This window comes from Perca fluviatilis, chromosome 10, assembly GCF_010015445.1.
Source record: "Perca fluviatilis chromosome 10, GENO_Pfluv_1.0, whole genome shotgun sequence".
In the NCBI taxonomy this organism is placed as follows: domain Eukaryota; kingdom Metazoa; phylum Chordata; class Actinopteri; order Perciformes; family Percidae; genus Perca; species Perca fluviatilis.
In genome coordinates this window covers 22794454-22806181 of record NC_053121.1, presented here as the reverse complement: position 1 = coordinate 22806181, position 11728 = coordinate 22794454, and the positions used below count along the sequence as shown (strand labels likewise).

The 11728-nt window shown below is 42.7% G+C and overlaps 1 protein-coding gene across 2 annotated transcripts; it reads right to left on the bottom strand.

The window, feature by feature from the left end:
* Positions 1 to 358: 358 nt before the first annotated feature.
* LOC120567165 (sodium/potassium/calcium exchanger 3-like) lies at positions 359 to 11497 on the bottom strand. Of its 2 annotated transcripts, none has more exons than XM_039814025.1 (17): positions 10883 to 11497; positions 10568 to 10669; positions 8727 to 8803; positions 8527 to 8601; positions 7934 to 8018; positions 6488 to 6591; positions 6261 to 6335; positions 5887 to 5912; positions 5698 to 5751; positions 5380 to 5516; positions 4885 to 5054; positions 3737 to 3998; positions 3234 to 3400; positions 3022 to 3136; positions 2693 to 2805; positions 1438 to 1503; positions 359 to 1217 (listed from the first exon to the last, which is right to left on the bottom strand). In XM_039814025.1, the coding sequence occupies exons 1-17, from the start codon at positions 10989 to 10991 to the stop codon at positions 1107 to 1109; spliced, it is 1848 nt and encodes a 615-aa protein (XP_039669959.1). In that variant the 5' UTR covers positions 10992 to 11497; the 3' UTR covers positions 359 to 1106. The 2 variants fall into 2 exon arrangements, with proteins under 2 accessions (XP_039669959.1, XP_039669961.1); XM_039814027.1 differs by having other exon boundaries at positions 4966 to 5054.
* Between the last annotated feature and the right edge of the window lie 231 nt (positions 11498 to 11728).

The following is an 11728-nucleotide window of genomic DNA, read 5'->3' as shown; positions in this document are numbered from 1 at the left end:
AAGTACATAATTCCATATGTGTTCATTCATAGTTTTGATGCCTTCAGTGAGAAGCTACAATGTAAATAGTCATGAAAATAAAGGAAACGCATTGAATGAGATGTGTCCAAACTTTTGGCCTGTACTGTATGTCATAAAAATGTTAAGCATAGTTTGTCATAAAAAGTAAAAATACAATATAGTATGTCATAAAAATGACAAAAAGTCATAGTATAGTATAACAAAACATTTATAAAAATGTCAGTTCATTATGTCATTGTATATTAAATAGTTGATTCTTAATGTTGTTCTAATTCTTGTTATATTTATTACAGTCATTTGAAGCACAAGTGAAGAAATTTACAAACGACCAAAGAGAAACCTCACAGAACAAAACATTTTATTGAACTTAACAACATACACTCAACATCTCTCTCCAAACACAGACATTCATAAACACCTTGTAGCATACAGTCGCCTTATTCCAGCACAAAATCACCACCTCTGTGCTGACAAGTTTGGAATAAAGAGGGGGGGGGGGGTGTTACGTTATGTACAAGGCCAAGACAACAGTGGCTCAGTGCAATTAACTGCAGCGTGATGATCAGCCATGCTTTGCTGTTTGCAACTACAGATACAAAGGCGTGATGAAAACTTGACATAAAAATGTACATAAAATAACTTTACACAATGAGAAGCAATCTATATAAACTTACATGTGTAATCATCTGGTCATTGACGTTACTCGTGGCAGTCATAAAGTATTAATAAGTAAATGAACCGACTTTAGGATTCCTTATACAATATTCTTTGTTTCAGAATAGAAATTCAATACTTTCTAAATTTGTTGTGAAACATAGTGCATAATCAGTTGGGTCTGATTTCACAAAATCTGGGCTGGAGGTGCTCGGTACAAAACTATGTAAAATACTCGTTTATCAAAGGTAAACAATGTAGCTTTCAGGCAGCCGGTGTTGAAGTAACGCTGCTTAAACATGTACAGCCACCCTTAAAGTGAAATGAAAATTCATCGGTCTGTACATTTAACGAATAACGGCAGCACTGAATGTGGAAAACAAGTCGGGCCATGACTCTGCGTGCACGTGTACAGGGAGTGTGCATGTCCTCTACAAACTCTCGAAGCCGATGGAGCAGAGGAGGAAGATGGCGTAGAGAAGTATGAGACAGAGTCCCAGTCTGCGGTCCAACCTCCAGCAGTTCAGATGGACACACAGGACCTGAGGAGGGATGGATGGAAAGAGAGAGCTTAATTTCCTGTTGCACTGCCCTAAATATAATTCTCTGAGTCTGGAAACCTGAGCCTCTGTCTCTGCCTTGACAGGAAAAAGATAAAGAGGAAAATCATTGGTAAAGAAGAACAGGCAGCTGATGTTACAATCTAAGAAATAACTATATGAATGAACTGGATTTTAACAATAATGATCAGCTAGAACTCACAGTGAGTATGACTGAGGCCAACAGAAGAATCACTGAGTACACCAGGCCTCTGCTGTTAATTGTCACCTAAAAGCCAGAGATGACAAAGCATTAACATGTTGAAACCACACAATGATAAATTCTATGTCTTATAAAGTTCAGTCTTGGTGTTGTACTATACTTAAATACAGTAATTTATTGTAGATTCACGTATAAAGACTTAATTTCTTCTTTGAAATGAGGAACAATATTCAGACTCAAAAGGGGCTGTCCTCCATATTCAGAACATTAATACAGCCGTAAACAGCCGTATTTGCTATGTAAAGCTATAGTGGAGTAATGGCGTCCTGGGCAGAGAATGAAGTCATACTTCCTCGGTGTGTTGTAATCAAAGCTTCTCGGTTCTCTGCGTTTGCATGTGAGTGCCATGTGTACGGGATGAGAAAGCGCCAGTATTTGACGAGTTGTAAGAGCCGTGTGGAGTAAATATCGGGTATAGCCCCTTCAAAGGCATAAAAGGAAGGTGTTATCCTAAAAAAACATGGTATACACTAATAAACAAATAATCCCTCTCGATCATCACTTATGACCCACTAGAAGTGTGTGGTGGTGTCTGTATCTGCAGAGACCCTGCCCTCTGCCTGTATTTTCTCTTTTCTTCTTATCTTTTGGTGTGCATGACGTTTATGGGCATCAACAAAGAGCCTTTGGGCCCCACGTGAGTGTGTAACCCCGAGCCGATAACGGTGTGCAGGTTGTGCAGCCAATCTCAGCCAACGCAGCTTTTCCCCCTCGGACGTCTCATATCGCGCACACGAGTCTACAACACACACACACACACACACACACACACACACACACACACACACACACACACACACACACACACACACACACACACACACACACACACACACACACACACACACACAGAGAAACAGAGAGGATGAAGCTCTGCTTTCACTCATAATCCGACAAGGTGTATTGTGTGTGTGTTTATATGTGCTTTGGAACATAACAGCCGTGAAACAATCTGAAAACATTATATTTTTATTCCTCCAATTCACTGCTTTCTACGGCTCTCCCTCTCTTTAGTCACTCTCTAGCTCGCTCGACCACCGCTGCGTTCTCTCTTTGGCTTTAGCGATACTCCCTTCATATTCTACCTTCTACCTACAGAAGTATTTTAAAAGTAGTTGGGATATCGCTATGTTTTTAGGATCGTGGGTCAAGCCAGCTGTACAAGATATCAGGTAGAGAAAACAGTCGGTGTTACCACTGATCCGTAGCTGACAATGAGAGTCCTCAGGGCCCAGGGGAAGCCCAGGCCCAGAAGCACATCAAAGATATTACTGCCAATGGAGTTGGAAACAGCCATGTCGCCCATCCCTGCAACATTTGACAAACACACAATGAAATTCAGGTGTAAATATGTAGTTGGAAGGCATTCAAATGACATTAAATATCCAGTCAAACAGCTTGACTTTTTCATTTTTTGGTCACGAATAAACCTGATTTAGTTTTGTAACATGCTAGGTGGTTTAAATGATTCAACAACGTAAAACACACACACGCGCATGCACGCACGCACGCACGCACGCACACCTTGTCGAGCAACGATGAGGCTGGCCATGCAGTCAGGGACACTGGTGCCGGCTGCCAGAAAAGTAATGCCCATGATGACTTCTGGGATTCCAAGTGTGTAGCTGATTATGGTCACCTAGACAGAAACACAGAGGGAAGAGGCTGTATGTATTTATATGTGTGTGTGCGTGTTTGAGTGTGTGCACGTGCAAGTGCATTAGTACGTTTCGTACCATCCAGACCATGAGGTAGGAGAATAGGGCTATCCAGAGTGTGGAGGACAGGAAGGTGAGCAGGTACCAGCGCTCCCACCGCGGCAGGTTACAGTCGGGGATGGTGAAGTAGAGTAGGACGCTCACGGGCCAAGAGAGCAGCCACTTCAGACGCACACACCAACCATCTGAGGAAATTTAGGAAAACACACGTGCACGCAGACACATGCACATGCACGCGCGCACACACACACACACCCACACCCAAGTTACCCCACAGGGATCATTGCAGATTCATCTAAACTTCTAAATTATTAATGTGGCATGGCCTGTGAATCTTAGTATATCCTCTCTTTTTAATTAGCTCCATTAGCAATGAATCCATCTCTAACACTGGAAGTACGTGAAGAAGCCAGAGGAAGCTTGCTACAGCCAGTTTGAACCTGAGAGATTTTCTAGCTTTAGTTATATATTTGACACGTGAAAAGATGCAAAGTGTGCATAACAATGTGTTCACCACTCACGTGGCAGGACGAAGGGTTTGAAAGGAGTGTTCTCCTCCTCTCCTTCCTCCTGCTCTTCCTCCTCTTCCTCTTCAGGATGTGCTACCCCACCTGTCTCTTCCCCGGTCTCTTTACCCCTCTCCCTCTCTCCCTCCAGTGGCTGCTTGTCTCCCTCGGCCACCGTCCTGTTCTCCCTCCCCCACGATCCGTTAGCACCCGAACCTTCCTCGCCCGAAGCTCCCCCTTCCTCTGGGCCACCCCGGGCCCAAATCAGCCTCTGCCTCTGTGGGTGGGGAGGGAGTGAGGGTGAAGTCAGAGAAAAGAAAGAAGGGGAAAAAAGAAGAAAAGAAAATGACATGAGAAACTACGTCATCTGACTGTAGCTAACAATATGAGACCTGGCAGCCAGGCATGTCCTCACCAGAGGGGGATTTGGAAAGCATTGATCAGGGGCATGGCACAGAGCAGGGGCAGCAGCACTGGAAGTGGCAAGCACACATGCAGGGGAGCCGAGAGAGTGAGGAAGCAGATTTAGTTACTGTCTGCTTGTGTCTGGGATAATATTATCCCCATGCATGTGTGTGTGTGTGTGTGTGTGTGTGTGTGTGTGTTTGTGTGTTTGATATGCCATCAAAAATGTATTCCCCTCATCTTTTTTTGTCTACCTGCAAAGCTCCTGTACAAATCTTAGCTATTGATAAATCATTAACAAATTCAACAATATGGCAACTAAAAACATAATTATTACCAAAAATACCACCAGCAAACTTAAATGGACTTTTCTTCCAGTGCATATGGAGCTAAAAACTGCTTTTATGTTACAGCTTGTGACGCTACAGTGACATCTATATGTTTTAATGGTGCAACACAATTCAATAAAAAAACTAGCGAGTAGATACTAAGAACTTAAGGAGGACTTTACAACACAAACCTAGGAACGGATTTACAAATAGCTGGTGCAACCCAGTTCAGGTACACAAGGGTGAGTGCAGTGATCCTTCATTATATTTATGGTACGGTTTGACCAATATGACCATGTTAATTGGACTGTGACATATTGCTTCTTCTTTTTTTAAATGATGCACGTGCACATTTAAATACCCACCAATCTAGCCAAAAAACCCGGGGAACTTGACGTTATGTGAAGGGTGTGAGCGCATGCGGTGTACCTCGTTGATGACCATGCGTCCTGCCATGCGCAGGCGGGTGAAGGGGGGGAAATGCGGGGTAATGAGAAGGCGGAGGCTTGCCTCTGAGAAGGAGAGCTGGTGGGGGTGCAGGTTCAGCAGCTCATCCACCATCACCACCCCTGAGTCCTGGCCGGCCACCGCACAAGAATCTGGGAAACGTGCAGGGAGATGGACGGAAGTTGGCAGGAGATATCAGTGGATAGGAGAGGAAAGCTTAATAAGATAAACGATAGACAGCAGACAAACAGGAAGACAAAATAGACAGAAGTGGAGAAAAAGTGGAGAAAAAATCTTGTCCATCTAGGCGGTCTTGTTCTATTTCAGCCTGTTGGAATTCCACAGGGTTTGACAGGCAGCCTTAACTGTGTCACTACAGTAGGTCATTTGAAACGCTGCTCTGAGAGAGAGACCAAGGGAAACTTTTTTAATGTTTTGGATGTACATATGCACGCATGCAAACACGAGCTGCTGCACCTGGCTTCAGCGGCACCATGTCGTTGTCACAGTCTCCAATGTTTCCGACAGCAGTCGTCCGTCGCAGGCGGCTCAGACATGGCTGACCTGCCCTGCTGCAGTGTCTCTCTGCCAGGCTCCGCAGAGATCTGTTAAACCTACACATACACCACACACACACACACACACACACACACACACACACACACACACACACACACACACACACACACACACACACACACACACACACACACACACACACACACACAAAGATGTGCGTGGTGGCTTGATACCAACAGGACAGAAAAGTGAGAGGGGGAAAAAAAAGACACTCACTTCATGATGATTATGTAGATTCCGTACATAGAGATCAGGATGATGGTCTCCCACCTTAAAACATGCACACAAACACCAACACAGATTCATTAATACCACATTCATCACAATGACAGTCAGCTATCCTGCAACCTGATATTCAAACAACATAGGCTGCTGAATTGTAATAGAGTTTAATTACACTCTTACCACAATACTTTTTCATCATAGATCACCTGCAAATACAATGAAAATATACTTTAATTACACCATAAAAAATGTCTTGTCAAAGGAACAGAAAAAGGATTGATTAGCTAATATTGGCCAATATATTGACTCCTATTAGCTCGTCACATCTTGGTTACAATTCTAAAAACCAAACACATTTAAGGGATGCTATTGAAAACATGTAATGCGCTAATAATAGTAATTAATGACTGATAATGAATGATATTAATGAATTAATATTGGCCTCAGAAATCCAGTATCGTCAAGCAATAAAATTGTATGCCGTGAGTATTTTCTCTCTACTGGTAGCCATATATACTGTCGTTTCTGGAGGAATTAAATGGGGAGTTTCTCACCAGGATAAGCACCAGTATGGACAGGATGTAGAAGGCAGCATCACGAAACAAAGGCCACCAGCTCAGAGAGATGGTCTGGAAAGAGAAGACACACAGTAAAGTCAAGCAAATGCTGTAAGATGTAATCATGTGAAAAAAAATCCGAAATATCTTTTTGCTTTTATGTTTAATGAGTTTTATTAGCTCAGAAAAGGTGAGATCAGTTCTCATTTTAGCTTAAGCCGGACCTGTCCAGAAAAGATGCCGCAGAGGCCGATGATGACCAGGATGTTAAAGACAGCTGATCCCACAATAGTTCCCACACCCACGTCTCCTTTTGTGATAAACACCCCTAATAACACAAAACAGGAAAGAGCAAGCCATAAATCATCAGCAAATGTGGCAATCAGTAAGAAATGATGGACTGTATTTCTCTCCCATACATAAATGTGTATAAAGTTAGGCATAATATCTCTCTCCTCTGAACAGAAATATTGTTGGTTCATAACCAAGGGGGCTGGGCAGATATCTTTTATCTTATGCTACTTATATTGCCTAAAGTTACTTTAATACATGAAAAGGCCAGCCTATTTTTCATTTGAGAATAAAGTAGATTATTTCAGAGGCAATATATGAGAAATAGAAGCAAAGTTTTCATTCTTACAAATCACAACAATACATCTGCTTCACTTTTATTAAACTGTATGTTATGCCTTCTAACAGAAGTAGCAGTTTCTCACATTACCACGACATGTGTACGATGGTTTCTGTATCCGTTTTATATCTGGGCCAAAGTTTCCAAACACTGTGAACAATGTCCTTATTTTGTCTAAATTTTACCATGGAAACTGCCTGGATCTTTTCTACCCAAAGTGTATTATTTCATCTATGTCCATATTTACTGAAACCCTAATGATCTGTGGGGAAAAAAACACTTGTGGGCCAAATAATTTGCAGTTGAGCTGGCAAACCATCAAGCAAAAATGAAACGTGCTCTTCTCGCTGTCTTTGTCTACTTAAAGGTCCCATGACATGGTGCTCTTTGGATGCTTTTATACAGACCTTAGTGGTCCCCTAATACTCTATCTGTAGTCTCTTTCACGAAATTCAGCCTGGGTGCAGAATTACAGCCACTAGAGCCAGTCCCACAATGAGCTTTCCTTAGGATGTGCCATTTCTGTGTCTGAAGCTATTGAGGAGGAGAGGGGGGGGGCAAGGTGGAGGGTGGAGGTGTGGCCTTGACCAACTGCCACTTTGCCCGTTTGAAAGCCATGATGTCTCTCTCTCATGGGTGGGCCAAATTCTCTGGGCGGGCAAAGCAGAGAAAGGAGAGGTAACCTTGCTCCTTATGACCTCATAAGGAGAAGATTCCAGATCGGCCCATCTGAGCTTTCATTTTCTCAAAGGCAGAGCAGGATACCCAGGGCTCGGTTTACACCTATCACCATTTCTAGTCACTGGGGGACCATAGGCAGGCTGGGGGAACTCATATTAATGTTAAAAAAACCTCATAAAGTGAAACTTTCATGCCATGGGATCTTTAACGCTTGAAATCAGTGCCGACATGAACTTGACTCCCCTCAGTCCTGATCAGATGAAGAGGTCTATGATTGCAGGTAATTGGAGCGCTAATGGGGCAATCATTGGGCTAATCCATGAGAGTGAGTAATCGATTAGACGAACGCCCTACTGACCAATCAGAGAGGTGAAGAGCTCGGGGGCGGAGCTCCCAGCTGCCATGAAGGTTGCCCCGGCAACATCCTGACTGAGCTGAAGGTTCTGGAGGACAGAGGAAGACAAGTTTAACGATTGAAGGATGAGGCTGTTGATCCACAATTGACAAGTTTCCCCAGCAAATGCACTTGTACTCATGTTTGAGTAATGTCTGCTAAAAACTACAGTGCATAGCTATTTGGAGAAAATGTTGAGCCTTTAATAAAAAAAAGATATTTGTAATCTTTCAATTAAAACAAATGTGCTCGGAGCTGGGTGACACAGGTGGGGAAGACATACGTTTTGATATCTGGCCTAATGCAGCGTTTGTTTATGAAATATAGACAGTCAGAAAAATAACTCCATCCTTATCCTTTAAAGGTTTGGATGAAAATAAAATAAACCGATGCTTTGTAAAAATCCCAGTTAACACCTGAAAAACACAAAGACAACATCAACAATCTAATTGTAGACTCTAAACTAAATTAACTCTCTTTTTTTGTTAAAAAAAAAACCCTCTACTATATGTCCTACATGATTTTATTTATTTATTAGATATGTCTTTAGTTCATACCTCTGATACTTTTTCCAGTGATGGCACAAAGTAAACATCACACACGATGGCCAGTGCATGAAACATGTAGATCGCCTGTGAAATAGAGGAGATACATTACTGGCCATATGGCTTATATAAGCGTTTCTGTTTGTGAGTTTATTGCAACAAAATGAAGCGTCCATTTCAATTTCTGGCTTTTAGGAAGAGCCGACACTCACACAGAGAACATGAAGGACTACCGCTCCCTGTCTCTTCTGCTCCAGAGTGAAGAGGTCTTCAGGAAAATCACTGATAGCTGGAGAAGAGATGGACAGAGAGTAATCTAATGATGTGTAAAATGGGTGAACTTCCTGAACTAGAGCTGAAACAATGAGTGGATGGATTGATTAGACACAGAAGAATCAGTCGGCAAGTATTAAAATCAATGAATCGTTATTTCAACAGCCCAAGTTCCAGTCTCTCAAATTAGAAGAGTTGTTGTTAATCTGTCTCTCCATTGACTCCCTGTCACTTTTAGGATTGATTTTATTGGTTTTTAACTTTTGAAATAAAGGGTATTCTATGGTCATGCACCTTTGTATTTAAAGGAGTTGTCGTGCCCTTTGACGTCTAAGAACAGCATCAGCAGGGATTTATGGCTGCTGGGTCCAGGCTGAAAACTAAAGGTGATTATGGTTTGGCTATTCTCTGTCTTATGTGATTGTAAAACGAATATCTTTAATTTTTGGACTGATGGTCAGACAAAACAAGCAATTTGATGACACTGCCTCATGTTTTAGGAAATTTAATGGAGAAAAATAATCAGTAGATTAATTAATAATCAATGAAAATAATCGTAATTTGCAGATCTTCCCTGAACCTCCAGTCACTTTTTTGTGAAATGTGTGGGAGTGTGTATGACTTTGTTGGATGTGTGTCCGGTTGTATCCCCTAGCAACAAGGGCTGAGACAGCTCGAGGTTCAAATGTTTGCCACAGTTGTGACGACACCAGTTAAACTGCATTATAATTGAGTTTTCAGCCCTTTTATTAATGGTTCATCTTGAGACTTCACACTGTCACTCATGCCATCTGCAACCAGGTTTCCAACTCTTTCAATAAAGCCATGAAGTCAACCTTCAGAGGCATCAAATTTGGCTGAGTTAGATGAGGCATCGCAACCATCCTCTTTCAAACTGTAAGGTAGTGTTTCGCTAGACTGCACCGTCTTGCTCAAACTAATGCCACGACTCACTGCATCAAACAAGCTTTTATTATGAGGCAGCTCAAAATAACAATAAAGAAACCTCTCAAGTGACTTTCTGATTTATTTGTGAGTCAGGATTCATAAAACCTCCATTGAAGATAAAGGTAACAAACGTGAGGGAAACAAGTGTGACTAAAGTGGCTGAGATCCTGCACAGAGGCAACATTGTGCAGTTAGTTAGCGGCTAACATGCATCACATGTCGGGATAGAGACACAAATATGGTGTGTGATATTATGACAACCTGTCACATGATTTTGTTTAGGCACGGATCAAACTGTATATTTTTATACCCAAGAACAAGATGGTGCTCTTGAAAAAACATGTCTTTGAGGCCTTGAGGCAGTTTTTCTAGATCAATATATTCTCTGTAATTGGATACAAAATCTCTTCATCTCACATCAGACAGTAGCCTAAGATGCCGTCACTGATTCTCTCTTAGTCTTTCAAAACAGCCAATTAGATCCAAGCACACACACAAGCGATGAGAGAACTGATGATGAGAGGCTACTAATCAGCAGGTCATGGCAGGCACTTTGAACAGCTCGAGATGCACAAGCTATCCAACCACAAATTCAGCATTCAGTTTCCTAGCAACTGGGTCCCCTCAAAGGCCTAACTGTTTAAACATCTAGATGTGCAGAGTTTGAAGAAATGAGGGACGAGGTGGAGGGAGAGGTAGATCTATGCGCGCGCGCGCGCACACACACACACACACACACACACACACACACACACACACACACACACACACACACACACACACACACACACACACACACACACACACACACACACACACACAAATGTCTCACCGGATCTAGAAATACTGTCATTTTCATTGTTGTCTTTTTCTTGCTGCATGAGCTCTTTCTTTGACAAGGAGATGTCATGATCCACAGTGGGTGCATTAGAACCTAGAAAGGATTGACATATGACACGATTAGTTTACCCAACTTGTATTTATGTTTGCCTACTGTGCTGCTAAAAACACTCGTTTAAGGTTATAATTATCTGTATTATTACTGCAATCAAACACTTAAATAATGTGAATTGCATGGTCATAACACACGGATGTGTACTGTAGATGAAATAATGACATTTTAATGTGTTGCTTCTTTGAAAAGCACCTGTAACATCGTTGAAGTTAAAGATCCAGGCGGCTGCGAGCAGACCGACTCCACAGACGCAGAACCGGGGGAGGAGCCGCGTCTGCCTCGGTCTCCTCGGCGCCTTCATCCCGCCAGCCGCCGCCGCTCGCCGGCTCTCCGCTCAGAACATGTCCCTGCTGCTGCCGCCGCCGCCACCGCCGCCGCCGCCACTCCTCCTCACACAGCCGGTGCGGTCCCCGTTATACAGACTGGATCAAACTGGCTTGTGGCTCTCTTTTTCCGATTTATCGTCTTTCAGCTATTTAGCTTCGGGCTCCATTCACGATACAGGAGGATGCTTGATAGGTTTGGCCTGTCATTCGCATCTCAGCACGAGTCAGTCCCCTCGCAGCATCCGCGAGCTCAAACTCCAGCACACACAAAATGAATCATCAGCCAGCTATGATATAAAAAAACATCCCTCGATTCAGACCATGCTCTCGTCCCTTCTGTCCTACATTTGATCCCCTACTTTATGATTTTCCGTATGGGAGGGGATGTTTTCCTGAAGTCACAGACAAGACCACCAGGGAGCGCCTTCTGCTGGGAGGGGCGACTGGAAGGTATAGATACACTTTTACTGGAGCACGTAATTCAAAATACGAAAAGTAATTATTTATTAATGAATGTAGTGGAACTGGGATACTAACCTGATAATAACAACACTGGACTGCTACTCTCATCAAGAACTCATCTCTTTGGTTCACATTTATTAAAGTATCTTCATACCATACTCACATGGCCATATATATGAATGAGTTATTGGCTGCTGTAACCCTTTCCCCATACTGACCACAAAGAGATCCCTTCGTAAGACTATTTTAA